At 44.6% G+C, this 14,513-nt stretch overlaps 2 protein-coding genes across 2 annotated transcripts; one reads left to right on the plus strand and one right to left on the minus strand.

The window, feature by feature from the left end:
* Window positions 1–76: 76 nt before the first annotated feature.
* si:ch211-80h18.1 (uncharacterized protein LOC555593 homolog) lies at window positions 77–8,075 on the plus strand. Its single transcript, XM_053446394.1, has 22 exons — window positions 77–205; window positions 689–753; window positions 859–927; window positions 1,814–1,849; window positions 2,083–2,133; window positions 2,554–2,712; window positions 2,879–2,908; window positions 3,035–3,088; window positions 3,370–3,417; window positions 3,829–4,014; window positions 5,465–5,518; window positions 5,637–5,747; window positions 5,833–5,886; window positions 5,985–6,023; window positions 6,160–6,207; window positions 6,306–6,344; window positions 6,434–6,460; window positions 6,621–6,674; window positions 6,770–6,805; window positions 6,909–6,944; window positions 7,237–7,281; window positions 7,771–8,075. The coding sequence occupies exons 1-22, from the start codon at window positions 195–197 to the stop codon at window positions 7,803–7,805; spliced, it is 1,287 nt and encodes a 428-aa protein (XP_053302369.1). The 5' UTR covers window positions 77–194; the 3' UTR covers window positions 7,806–8,075.
* Window positions 8,076–8,486: 411 nt separating this feature from the next.
* On the minus strand, window positions 8,487–14,497 carry hsf1 (heat shock transcription factor 1). The gene is made up of 15 exons (XM_053446923.1): window positions 14,120–14,497; window positions 13,120–13,228; window positions 12,606–12,742; window positions 12,311–12,438; window positions 11,790–11,865; window positions 11,647–11,708; window positions 11,369–11,447; window positions 11,108–11,274; window positions 10,848–11,026; window positions 10,620–10,749; window positions 10,368–10,439; window positions 9,716–9,821; window positions 9,559–9,612; window positions 9,338–9,386; window positions 8,487–9,246 (listed from the first exon to the last, which is right to left on the minus strand). The coding sequence occupies exons 1-15, from the start codon at window positions 14,234–14,236 to the stop codon at window positions 9,098–9,100; spliced, it is 1,614 nt and encodes a 537-aa protein (XP_053302898.1). The 5' UTR covers window positions 14,237–14,497; the 3' UTR covers window positions 8,487–9,097.
* Window positions 14,498–14,513: the final 16 nt, after the last annotated feature.

Below are 14,513 nucleotides of genomic sequence, written 5' to 3' on the forward strand. Positions count from 1 at the left end.
TGTAGCACTATACTATTAAAGCAGCTGCCGTTCATATTACCACAAATACTTCAAACGGTATTGATAACACTGTTAGCCAGTATTTGTAGTATTTGCAGTACTATGATGAGCCCCTCCCCTCCTCACTGTGTATAAATATGAGTGTGTGCAGGAGGAGCTGCTTTAGTTCAACAGTTAAACTCTGACACAGCAGCATGCTGCCACCGTGAGTACTACTACTAATACTACTACTCTGAATAATAATGAGAGTATTGATACTATCACTTAATTATCAATATAACTAGAACTGCTCTATTATTATTGCATTAATGATTTGATGGATGTTAAGTCTTTAAACTGAGGATCATAATATACAATACTCTGTACTGCAGTAATGTAAGAATAATGTATTATAATGTATCATATATACCTGTGTGACTAGTAATATCATGATAATGTACGTTATGATTAGACGCAGATTTTAGTGATAGTTCTGATTGACAGTTTGTCTGTCCAATCAGGGTGCAGCTGAGTATTGATGGTTTTGTAGTATTGACTCGTGTGAGTACTCACTATAACCTGATCAGTGTTGTTTCTGATCAATACTGATTATTTTTGTCTGTCGGCTGTGAAGTTATTGATTAGAATTGATTTCTATTGACGGCTATAATAGAATAGTGTTGATCAGTGTTGATTTCTGTCACAACAGAAACCTGTTGATAGTGTCGCTGGTCGTCTTCTTGGTAACAGCTGTCTCTACGGCTCCTGTGGAGGGTAAAAATACATTAACACAAAATAAACACATGTAATCACTTCTTTCTTCATTTCTTATTATTTTCATTAGATCTGATCAGATTTTTTTTACATGTTTTAATTCAGAGAAGGAGCAAGAGGAGGTGGAGGTGGAGACCACAGAGGAGGAGGATGGGGAGATGTCCGAGGAGGAGGGTATGCCTGTGGGTGTGGGTGTGGGTGAGAGAGAGAGAGATAGAGAGAGAGAGAGAGAGAGAGAGAGAGAGAGAGAGAGAGAGAGAGAGAGAGAGAGAGAGAAGGTTCTGATGGTTCTGATCTCAGTGATGAGGAGAAACTGTTGAAATGTGATGAGCTGTGTCTTGGTCCTGGTTCCTGATCAGTTTCTCTCGGTCTGTTAAGAATCCTGTCGTCTCGATCGTAATGTTCACGTTCCACAGACTTTACATCATTTATTCAATTTCACTCTTATTAGGAAACAGTTGTTTAAACTGTGAAATTATTTTCAGCTAAAATAAATATTAACAGCTGTAAACAATAATCAAACATAAACACACAACTGAGCTCGACTCATAATTAAATCAACACAATGTAACTGTTGCTGATCAACAGCGCCCCCTGCAGCCACGTTCACCAGTGAAACGCAACTGAACACTGGATATTACCCATGATCCTCTGCTTCCTGACCCTGAAGAGCTGCAGCTGTAACAAATCCAACAAACGGTTCAGAATTCTTCATATCTCAAAGTTTGCTGCTGAATGTTGGAGATAAACTCTGGTTGTTATTAACTTCAGAGTGTTTTTAACTGATCTCAGTTCAGCTCCACTCTTCAGCTGGTTGTGTCTGTGACTCTCAGTCAGTTGTTCTCTCAGGAGATGGAACCCACTCAGCAGAGTCACAGACGCTCAGGGAGAGAAGGAGGAAACTTCCTCATGTTCACACTCACACATCAGACTCACTTTCATCAAGTGTTGATTATTCAGGAAAATAATCGTGAACTAAAATAAATTCTTCAACAAATTAAACGTATTGTTAAAAACATTTTAATTAGAGAATTAAATGTTGGACATTTCTTCTTTCCAGATGATGATGACTCCAAGAGTCAGGATAAGATTGAGGGTGAGAGGATAAAATAACTTTACACCAAACAAACAATGTCATTAATATTAATATGTTATCATGGTTTGAAAACCCGGCAGCCATTCTTCAGTTAAAAAACTCCTTTCAGACTTTTGATGTTAATGACACTAGCTCTCCATCAATCTGTTTTCCATCAGCTCAGTTTCCTTCAGCTGATGGAAACAGAAGAATCATTCATCCTGTCCCCCCCCCCCCCTCCTCCCTCCTCACAGGAATTCTTGGCGTGCAGCAGACCACCCTGGCGACTGCGTCCGGAGGCTCAGGTGAGTCGACCCTGATCAGGTGTTTCCTCCTGAACACTTTGCTTGTTCCTGTTTGGTCTCAGGTTTAATCCAGATTTAGTGTCTGGTTTTCAGACCAGGATTAGCGTGACCCTGTCTGATCCACATCAAGCTGCAGGTCTTCAGTTACTGCAGCAGGCCAGGATCAGATCACTGTGTTACAGTCACTACCATGTAGGAGGAAATCTGCTGCAAAATAAACAACAGATAATTCACTTTAAAACAAAAGTAACAAACCTGTTTTGAAATTGAAAAGTAGAAAGTTGAGATATAAAATAATCTACTTAAGTACAGTAACAAAGTATTTCTACTGAGTTACTTCCCAGCTCTGGTTACACTGGTTCTTATTTTCATACCTTATTTGTTTCTTGAGAACTAAAGGAAGTTCTTGTGTTTTCCCAGGTTCCCCAGATTCTGCAGGTTCCCCAGATTCTGCAGGTTCCCCAGGTTCTGCAGGTTCCCCAGGTTCTGCAAGTTCCCCAGATTCTGCAGGTTCCCCAGGTTCTGCAGCGGCAGCATTAGGACTCTCTGGTGCCTCTACTGGTCAAAGTCAAACTGCAGGTAAAGATCAATTTATTTGAATACAGGCTTCGTTAAGTTAAAGTCCTGCAACGTAAGGTTACAGGACATTAACGTAACATAAAGTGAAATAAAGTAACGTGACATAAAGTACGGTATTATTGCATCAGGTGACATCAGGTGATAACAGAAACCTTTGTAACTGCAGGTTCTGACGCAGTCGACTCGGATTCTAATGGTAATATCTGTAAATAATGATAAAAAGTTGATAAAAATACATAAAAGAATCAGGCGACAAATTCAAAGTAAAAACTTTCCAGCAGAAATGGATCGAGCTGATTATTGATTATTGTGATGGATTCAGGTAACGGACAGAAGCTGCTGAATGGAGGAGGGGGCGGGGCTGCTGGCCAGACAGGTGAGCTAAAGGGGGCGGAGCTACAGACGGAAACATGAGATGCTGGGTACTGAAAAAATTCAGTCTCTCTCTCTCTCTCTCTCTACCTGTCTCTCTCTCTCTACTTGTCTCTCTCTCTCTCTCTCTCTCTCTCTCTCTCTCTCTACCCGTCTCTCTCTCTCTCTCTCTCTCTCTCTCTCTCTCTCTCTCTCAACCTGTCTCTCTCTCTACCCGTCTCTCTCTCTCTCTCTCTCTCTCTCTCTCTCTCTCTCTCTCTCTCTCTCTACCGGTCTCTCTCTCAGGTGTGCTGGGTTCCTTCGGGGGAGGATTTTCTCACCTGGATTATACAGGTGAGTGTCCAGGTGAGGTCTGTCTGCCACCACCAGGTCTTGATCAGTTAGGATTATTGGTTGAGGCTGGTTCACTCAGATGAGGTTTGATATGACACGTCTGTCAGGTGATTGATTGAACCTCCTTGGGGGAGAACCTGACAGATGTTGAACCTCCTCAGAGGAACCGGGTTCACATCTGTTCACACCTTCAGACCCTGATCAGGACGACGACCTGGACGTGTGAGAACGTGTTTCACTTCCTGCTGAAGACACAGGCTCATCTCTTACTCAGGTTCTATGGAGACTGGAGGACCTCAAGGGAAATCCCAGAGACATGGTTCCTAAACACTTGTAGTCTGGATGGATCCATGTCAGAGTTTAGAGTTCACTGAACCAGGACCAGAATCCACCTCAGTTCTCCTGAGTCAGAAAATCTGAACAAACAGAACAAACGGCGTCATGACATCATCTTTAGTCGTCTGGTTCTTTACTGCTTCGAATTCTGTGTAAAAAAAAGTGTTTACTCTTCTTCTTCTTCTTCTTCTTCTTCTTCTTCTTCTTCTTCATCAGAGATCATCGACCCGTCCAGCCACGACTTCCTGCTCGGCTTGATGGGTAAGTTACCTCTAGTTAACTTAATGGTTCCAGGTGGAGCAGATTCATTTAGTCCAGATGTTCGGAGTAAATGATGACGGCTGTGCATCCCAGGATAACTTGGCAAGCTGTTGTTGTACCCACCGAAATTACAGAAAAATTACATTTGGTTATGTTGGGTAATTGAGACTTGTACCTCAGTAAACAGAGCTCTGGACTTAGGGGAATCTCTGCTCCAAGCCAGTTACTTAAAATATTTAGAATCTGAGTCCAGAAAGGTTGAATCAAAACGCACCAGTTTCCTCCTTGCATTTCCAGCACAGATCATCACCCAGTAGTTTCATCCCATACAGTCTGGATGGTGTGAAATAGAATTTATGTAATACCTTATACTGTGTAAGTTTTCCCCTTGCCCCTCTCACATATTTACCACAATCAGCCACAATTACTGCCCATCTATCATTATTAATCTCTCCACCAAGGTCCCTCTGCCAAATCATCTTTAACTGGTCAGAGTCAGTGCCGAGAGAAGAATTAGCAATTTTATAAAATTGTGAGGCTTTTCGTTTTCTGAGTGGAAGTTTCATATAATCGCTCATCATATTATCGGTAACATGGTACATGTACTTTTTAAATAAAATAAGCTAAAATAATTATTGATGTATATTTGTAAAGGGAAATCATGTACCTATTTAGAACATTATTCAATTTTTTAGAAAATAACATAATTATTAATAAGTATGCAGTGTCATAACTACATCTCTGACGTTTAGAAAAAAATAAACGCTTTAATTGAGCAAGTTGTGGTTATTTCAAAAGTTCGTACCACTACAACACAATGTTATTGGTGAGCGAGTTGACTGTGGCAAGATGGCCGCCATGTGTGGACGTTCGACTCAGTTGGCCGAGACATCTAGCCTTTATATATATCTATGACACTTCCTGTCAGTTACACTTCCTGTCAGTTACACTTCCTGTCAGTAACACTTCCTGTCAGTTACACTTCCTGTCAGTAACACTTCCTGTCAGTTACACTTCCTGTCAGTTACACTTCCTGTCAGTAACACTTCCTGTCAGTAACACTTCCTGTCAGTTACACTTCCTGTCAGTGACTCGTCACCATCACTGCTCCTCCTTCAGAGGAGTTTCTGTTACTAAGCAACCAATTGCAGAGGAGACAGTCTACTTCCTGTTTACATCACATGACCAGTGTACGTGAAGAAGCTAAAATAATATTGTATTTTATCTTGGTTCTTATATTTACAAACAAACCACCACATCCAGTAAATGACAGAGGCACAACTCAAGGAAACCTCCTGATGCAGCTCCTCTTTTCAGCCTCTGTCTCAAACTCTTGGTTTTAGCTCCTGTTCCTTTAAGACCCCCCCCCCCCCCCCCCCCCCCCCGATAAAGTCTGCTCTGATTGGTTGGCTGATTGAAGCATTGACCCCTCTGCGTTTGTTTGCATCAGGTGCGACAGCGGCTCCGGATCCGAGCAGCGGCTCTGGTCTGGATTTATCTACAGGTATGGAACCCGCCCCCTACACGTGTCAGGTGATCAGGGATCAACCAATGATTGAAAGTTGTTGTTTCTGTGACTCACCTGTTCTGGTGTCGTCCTGTTGATGATCGTGTTCATCAAGCTCATGTCGGTATCGACCAATCAGGATTAGACCCCTCTTCTCTGAGCTCCGGACCTGACCAATCCCTGTTTAGCTCTGCCTCAGGCTCCTCCCACTCAACTGCCCAGGAAGGTTGGTATAAGAAAGTCTTTTACTTTGGTAATCCAGTCAGGTTTTCTTCTGACACACCTGGTGCTTGTTGTTTTTTCTTCGTCAGCCGGCGCTGCCTCATCATCTTCATCACCCAGTGAAGATCACAAAGAACACACTGGTAAACTCACATGTCCGACGCAGCCTCCTGGTGGCTGGTGTCTGTACTGCACCTCAGTGTTTTATTAACTGAGGCTCATCGGCTTCCATGTGTTTCAGGAAACGGTCGACAGACTCAACTGACAGATGCAAACGGAGGCAAACTTTCATTTCTTCTTCTCACCTCCTGATCAGTGAATAAATAAAAATAAGAATAAATATACTGTATACAGTATTCAGTATATTTATATATGTATATATAAATGAAGACGATCAATGTGTCTTGTCTCTGCAGTGACCAACAGACCAGCTTCCCTCAGCGACCTCCAGACTGATCCTACAGGTCAGATGATCACCTGGAGATAAACTGACGTTAATTGATTGGTTTGTTCAGGTCAATAATTAACGAGCTCATTATCATTCACCTGATGATGTCAGCAGGTGGAGCAGAGTCAGTGACGGGTCACATTGATCTGACAGGTGAGAGGAACTGACCAATGAATCACTGATCAACAGCTTTGTTCACTGACATCATCGTGACTCTCTCCTCTGATTGGCTCTGACCCCAGGTCTCGGACTGGGACATGATGTCACAGGTAAGACTTGATGCCATAACTACCACATGTCCACACCCAGCATCAGGGGATTATATTACATGTGAGGTATCACTTCCTGTCACAATCCATAATCTATATGTCACAGTCGTCCCCCCCCCCCGGTCTGTTTACCTGTCTCACACACAATTTTCACTTTCAGGCTTTTACTCCCCCACAGACCTGGTTACCGCAGCAACCGACTCCCCAGGCTTAGGTGAGCCCCCCCACATGGCCACCAGTGGTACTGCAGACAGGTTGGAGGTCAAAGTTCATGTTCAACATGTTAAACATGTTGTTGTGTGTTTGTAGTTTCAGTAGACCCAACAGGAAGTCCACCTGAATCCAGTAAGTCACTTCTACTGCCACAGAGGAAGAAGAGATCACCTCCAGTCAGTTTGTTCTTCTACTGTAGAGATGTGTGTTTCATTTGTATGTGTGTTTGTTTCAGGTCATCCAGCTGTGACAGATCACACACAGGTGGCTGGTAAGTTTTACAGATGTTCAGTTTTACATGAAAAATAAGTCCACAGACCAGCTTTAATCCAGCTGATGACCAGTCTACAGACCGGCCATAAACCAGTCTACACACCAGCTGTAAATTGTTGTAAACCAGTCTGATCTCCAGTTAGCAGTCTGGGATCCAGGTTTCTGTGAGGGGTGTTGGCGAGTCTCATTCAGGATCTGACTGGACTTGTCCTGTTGCTTTTTATCTGACCTGAGATCAGGTGCTGAAGGTGCGTTATTTCTCTTTTCTTGGTTCTGCTTGTTCTCTGCAGGTTCAGTCACTGAACAGTACAACCCATCTGGTCAGGGTCCTGAAGGTTTGTAACACACGCACACACAGACACACACACAGACCTATGATCCTCTTACTTACTGAATCTCTAAACCTGACCTCTTTTCAGACAGGTTTATTATGTAGAGACGGACTCTACTATCGGAACTTCCTCTTTTCAAATCATCTGTCTTCTCAGGACAAAAAGCTCATGGAGAAGACCGGCGGTTTGAAAAGAGGACTCAGGTGAAATCAGGTCCTTGGTCTTTTAGTAGCGATTAATAGACGGAAGCTTCCGAGAGCAGCTCACAAACCAATGGGTGACGTCACGTTGGTTGATGGTGGGTTAGACGTTATGGACCAGCAGCAGTATCTAGTGGTTTTCTTTGAGTCCAGCAGAAGATCGAAACCTAAAGTATCAGAAGTAGTGATTTATTTGAGTATCACAACTGGAGCATTGATCGACATCTTGGATTTAAAACAACAAAAGAGTAAAAGTCAACTCTGACTTTAATCTTTGTTTTTTCTGTCTCAGGTGCAGAAAATGTGGAACTGGAGGATACCTGCTGACTTCCACATGAAGCCGCGAGTTCGATTCCTGCGCTACAGATTCCAGTGTACCGACCAATCAGCATGGCCCAGGAAACGTGACTCCTCCCACTAGTTGTACACAGATAGTGTCTCATTGGTGTTTTTTTTTATATTTAAAATATGGAGTATGTTTATAGACTTTTATTTTGTTTTAGAATCACTGAGCGGAAATAAAAAAACTTTTGGACGAACCCGCCTGATGACAGGATGTGACATCTTCACTGTCAGGATTGAAACGTGGTTTTAAACTTTCACAATAAATGTTTTTCACTATTTTGAACATTAAACTGAGAATTTGTCTTCAATCGTTCTTTATCAGTAATATTGAATATATTTAAGCAGCGTTCACACTTTGTGACCTTTGACCCTGTCTTCAATGCCAACAATCCTCTTCCATGAAGAAATTAAACAGCTAGATGATCAATAATATAACGTGATCAAACAAATATAAACATATTGACAATAGAGGCTTTTATATTGAAGGGCAGCTTCTTGATCACACAGCATCTGATAAAGGTCTGTGACCTATGACCCTTCACCTGAGACTCAAAGCAGTAAAGAGTCACGTGACCTCGTTGTTCTGCTTCGTCACTCAGGAAACATCAGATTCTGATTCAGAGGAAAGTGGAATGTGAGCAGGTTCAGAGAAACACCGAGTGGTACGAGAGCAAAGTCATTAACTGTTTAATGTGGATCAATCAACAACAACATGGCTGATATCTGGTCGATCAGATCCTTCAATCTGCTTCCATGGTGACAGAGGTGATTTGAGGGAGGGGGGGGGGGTTCTCATTCATAATAAACTTTTCCAAAAATATACAGATTCTTCTCATTGAATCTATATCTTATACATGAAAACAAAGACAAACTAAATCTGACTTGAACATGCAGAACACGGAACAGCTGGATCCCATGATCCTTCCTCACCTGTCCATGTGACATCACTGAGCTCAGAGCTGTTTCTCATTGGACGGGCAGGTACACACATGACCCTGGTTCGCTGAGAGCGTCAAACAAACATTTTAATAAAAGCAGCAAACAGCTAAAATAATAAACAAAGCTAAAATCAAAGCAGAGGAGGACGCAGGTCTATAAGAATAATAAAGATCAATAACAACTGCATTCTAAAAAGCTCTGAGCGACTGAGCTACAGCTGGTCGAGGACGTCCTCATTGTCTCAGGATGTCCTCATTGTCTCTTGCTGCTGCGCAGTCAGTGCTGATTGTCCTGCTGCCATGGTTACGGATGAGTCCTCACGTGTCTGCACGTTGTCAAAGGTTCGAGTCCAGGTGGGCGTGGCTCAACAGCTCATCAGGGGACGGGTCTGACGTGAGGAAACGCTCCGCCTCCAGCTCCAGCAGGGACGGCAGGTCAGCTGACGCCAGCAGAGGTGTGGCAGAGTACTGCACCAGCTGTTTCCCTGGACCAATCAGAACAGCAGAGTCACCCTGACAGTGTGTGTCAGTGTGTAAGTGTGTGTGCTTGTTTTTGTGTGTGTGTGTGTGTGGTACCTGTGTCGCTGCTTCCATCACTTCCTTTCGGAGCGTCTTCAGCCAGCAGCTGATAGGACAGAGACATCACAGTGAGACATCATGTGTGTACCTGTATATTCACCTGTATACTTACCTGTATGAACCCATTTGTGTTAATATGGTCAATAAAGTACTTGATTATTGATTTTATTCCTAAATGAGACAGGAAGTGAAGACACAAAAAAGTCTGTTGAACTCACATTGTCCAAACAGTCCAGGTCAAAGTCTCCAGTGGCACAGGGTGAACTGAGAAACTGAACATGGAAACACATGTGACTCAACACGCTCATAACACATTCATATACTGTTAGCGTGTTCATAACATGTTAATATTACGCCACTCTCTGTCAGACTGACCTCGATGATGGGGGATGTGTCGAAGGTGAAGTTTTGTGTATTGAGGATGTTCTGTAGGTTTTCTAGACTGTTCTCCATAGTGTCCACATGGTCCAACAGTTCAGACCTGAAACAGACAGACAGGACAGACAGACAGACAGGAGAGAGAGAGACAGACAGACAGGAGAGAGAGAGACAGACAGGAGAGAGAGAGACAGACAGACAGACAGGAGAGAGAGAAAGACAGACAGGAGAGAGAGAAAGACAGACAGGAGAGAGAGAGACAGACAGACAGACAGGAGAGAGAGAGACAGACAGACAGACAGACAGGAGAGAGAGAGACAGACAGGAGAGAGAGAGACAGACAGGAGAGAGAGAGACAGACAAGAGAGAGACAGACAGGAGAGAGAGAAAGACAGACAGGAGAGAGAGAGACAGACAGACAGACAGGAGAGAGAGAGACAGACAGACAGACAGACAGGAGAGAGAGAGACAGACAGGAGAGAGAGAGACAGACAGGAGAGAGAGAGACAGACAAGAGAGAGACAGACAGACAGGAGAGACAGGAGAGAGGGTGTAAGTAGGATTCACTCGAGTCTGCATGTGATGACATCACCGGCTCACACTTCAACACAGATTGTGTTATTTGTTGATAATAGATTCGATGACTCACTTGTCAGGTTGTGATGAGACGAAGCGCCACACGTCTGGAGAGAATCCACCTGCAGAGGGAGGGGGGAGGGGTCTGTGGGAAGCACAGGGGGGTTAGTGACACACCGGAACAGCCAGGGTACAAATACTCAGTACATTGATAACGGTGATGAGGAGGTGATGAGGAGGTGATGAGGAGGTGATGTACCAGGGGAGATAATAACAAGTAGAACCATAAGAAGGAGCACAGATTTGAAAAGAGGAGCAGACGTACCGGTCGATGCAGGCGAGCGTCTGACACTTCTGCTGAGCAGTGGCTGGACTGCAGTTGGAGGTGAGAATGGAGGGAGGTGATTGGCCGGTTGGTGACGGTGGGAGGGGCCCAGAGGAGCCCAGAACAATGGCTACAGAAGAGAGAGATGAATCTGACGTCAGAGACAAACACAGACTCAAGAACCGAACACACAGAACCTTTGAGAAGTGACTTCCTGTCGGCTGGTACCTGGCGAAGCGGTGGAGGTGTTGGCGGTCGGCTGCGTCTCATTGTCCTGTAGGATGGAATTGATGAAAGTGGTGGGGGAGAGGGGTGTGTCTACAGGTGAAGCCCCACCTTCCAGAACAGGACACACCTCCACCTCAGGACTTGCTGGCTCCTCTTTGATGTTAATGAATTGGTTCTCTCTGGAGACGGAGAACAGTAATAAGTGACTGCTGGACCAGTGAGTTACTGACAGCAAGAGCCTCGATCCGATTGGTCCTCACCCTGCGTCCGTCCAGTCAGTGGCTGCGTCCTCCCAGATTGGTTCGGCCACCTCTGTGATGTCAGAGGTGGCTGCATCCTCCAAGATGGGTTCGGCCACCTCTGTGACGTCAGAGATGATTGGCCCAGAGGACACAGGGGAGTCAGCTGAGAACAGATTGGCTGTAGCCTGAAGAGGAAGCGCACGAGAAAAGATCCTTCATGAGAACCAACCACTGCTCATTGGCTAACGGAGGTGTGCAGGTGAGTGGGTGACATGTTACCTGCATGTGCTCCAATGAGAACTGTCGACTGTACTTAGGCAAGGGGTGGGCGGAGCTAGAGTCATTCAGCATCAGAGGACTGCAGGGAGAGACTTCATTATATTCTCAACACTCACTGGACCTTGGTGAGTTGCTGGGATTCCCCCCCCCACCCATAACACTTATTGTAACATCAGCAATAACTAAATTACACAGGTAAAAACCTCTAAACCAGTTCAGAGCAAAGTGTGCAGCATTTGCAGTTTTCAGTGTATTAGTCGTGTAAGTTGTAAACTTGCATCTTCCTCTTGACTCCCAGGATCCTGTTGGTTTGGATGAGAGACACCAGAAACTGGATCAACTGAGGAGAGAGAGTTCTCATTAGAGGCGCTGCACCGTCTCCGTGTGGACGAAGGATCTGAGCGGACGGGAGGACAAATACCTTGTTGACGACTTTCTGTTGCTGAGTGTGTTTCTGTCTCAGACTGGCCACCTCCCTCCACAGAGCCTCATTTTCACTTGAACACAGATACACACATACTGTTTATATACACACTCATTGAGCACTATATTAGGAACACCCCACATGTGGCGTTAGCTCACGATCTAACGCTAGCTCCGGTGGTGATGGTGGCGATGGTGGTCCACGGCCATGTAGCGAGACTATGACGGGAATTCTGGTCGTAATCTCATTGGATGTACTCTAGCGTAAAGTTTCTGACATAGAGGAACCACAACAAATCGCGGGAGTTGTTTTTTTCCAGAGTTTTTGGGACGGTAGACATGCCAGATACCAAATTAATGTGATTTCAGACCCAAAAGATCTGAGGTTCTTATTGAAACCTTTGAATGCTGCCACGTGATTGGATAATTGGATAATTGCATGAATAAGCATGTGTAATGTTGTTCCTAATAAAGTTCCCAGGGACTCCTGGACTGAAGAGGTTCTGGTTCTCGTCTTACTGTTTCATGGCAACGATCCTAGAGTCGATGGTTTCCTGTTTTCCCTTCATCAGCTGGACGTCGGTCAGGATCTTACTCACTTCATCTGTGGAGACCTTCACTTCCTCCTGACGCACTGACGAGGACACCTGAGCCAATCACAGCACAGAGAGACGTTACAGTGGAGAAAGGGACAGACGCTTTACATGTTGTATTTGTTCAGGTTGGAATCTGCTGAGGTGAGTGTGTTGACAGGTGACCAGGTGTGAACAGGTGTGACCAGGTGTGACCAGGTGTGACCAGGTGTGACACATACGTTAGTGACTTTGCGTTTGATGTTCTCCAGCAGGTGTTCTTGTCCTCTGATGAAGAACGGATGTTGGAACTCGGTGTCATCTCTCTCTGGTTTCACTAAACCACTGTGCTCGATGTGCACCACTTTACGGAAGCCATCTGTACCGAACCCATTCCCAAACAAAAACAAATTTAACGTCATATTACAAACAGGCTAAAGAGTTTCACTGTCAGGACGGTCAATTTTTCATATCCTCCACCAGCAGGCGAATGTTTTCACCCCATTTCTCCAATAGACTGCAGGATGATGCAATAACTACTACAGATTGATTGATTGATTTCTCAGAGGATAATTCATGAATCTTGATGAAAACGATCAGACATATTGAGTGTGTGAGTTGATGCAGCTTGATTCAACTGAAGGAACTGTTGGACCTTGGTGGAGGAATGAACTCTACTGAATGATGTTGTGGTTCCAGCTGTTTGCTGAGCAGTGAAACTCAAAGCTGCACTAGCTTGAGAATCTTTATACTCACACATGTTCAGCTGTCTAATGAAGCTGGCCATGTTGTTGTGTTTGAAGAACTTGGGTAGAACTTCTTTCGAGAAGTGACCCTGGTCAAAAACATGGAAGCTGGTTCCACTCTGAAACAGAACACAGAGACATCATTAAGAACAATGAACACATGAAGACCAGGATCAGAGTTTCAGACTCAGGTCAGTTTACAGCTGATAATGTGATGAGTCATCTTATTAGTGATGTTTAATGAAGGGATCTGTGTGGGCGTGGCTCGGGGAGCACCTCCAGCTGGACCAGGGGGTTTAGCTGTTGGTTATTACCCAAAGATTTATGATTTTTGTTTATAGTATTAGTTTTTTTCAAATAAAGATGACAAGTGGTGACTGGTTGATGTGTGGCTGTGTTGGGAGACCCACGAGGCAAAGGACTTTCCAACAGACTGTAAATGTCCCAAAGCAACAATCTGATCCAGAAGCAGCAGATACACACAGACAGCTCCTTCTGACCGGAGCCATCCATCGATTCATCACTGAGTTATGTTACCATAACAAAAGAGTGAGAATGTTTTGGCTGCCATCTCTTTGTCCCACCAGCTGCTACAGCGCACACAGTGATGGTTTTGGTAGATGTTTCAGATCCAGACGACATTTTGTCTAACTTCTATCTTCAGCTATCTGCTATCCACAGAAACCAGAGGCCTCCTGCCCCTCAGCCCCGGTTCTGGACGATCACATAAAGAATCTGTTTATAAAGAATATTCTAACAGTAAAACACCAAATACTGGAGAGTGGAAACAGGAGCTAACTGTTTGTTAAATGGTAATAACGGTACAGCGCCACTGTTGTTGTTGTTATCAGTATTCTTGTTATTGTTGTTGTTAACTCGGTCACATCAAAGCGTCAGAATCATCAGCTGTTTATATATCTGTCTCATCTATTGTTAGCATGTGAGTTTAGTTAAGGCTAGCGGCTAGCAGCTAACTGTCGGAGGGTAGCCGTTATCGTGGCTGTGAGTACCGGGCTCCAGCAGATGAGCGGGTCGGTGTCCGGGTCCTCCACCAGGGTCCACAGTTTGTTGAGGAAGGCCGGGACGTTCCCACCGGGCAGCACCGCTCCTCCTCCGGGAAGCTCCATGGAGAAAACAACCCAACGCACCCAGGACTATTAAAGACTGCAGTTAATCTGAGCTAGCGATGCTAACTGTTAGCATCCTGCGAGCAACAGCAGAACTCCAGAACCAGCAGCTGTGCCTCGGTGAGCCGCGGGGCAGTGCGGGTGGTGCGGGCTGTGCGGGGCTCTGCAGGTCTGCGTGGGGCTCGTTAAAGGTTCTTTTAACGGAAACTCCGAAGGCAAATTACAACAAATCCCATCAGAGTAACAACTGCGTAACGAAAAGCCTGTCGCAGCCTGA

Source organism: Pleuronectes platessa, chromosome 18 (assembly GCF_947347685.1).
Source record: "Pleuronectes platessa chromosome 18, fPlePla1.1, whole genome shotgun sequence".
In the NCBI taxonomy this organism is placed as follows: domain Eukaryota; kingdom Metazoa; phylum Chordata; class Actinopteri; order Pleuronectiformes; family Pleuronectidae; genus Pleuronectes; species Pleuronectes platessa.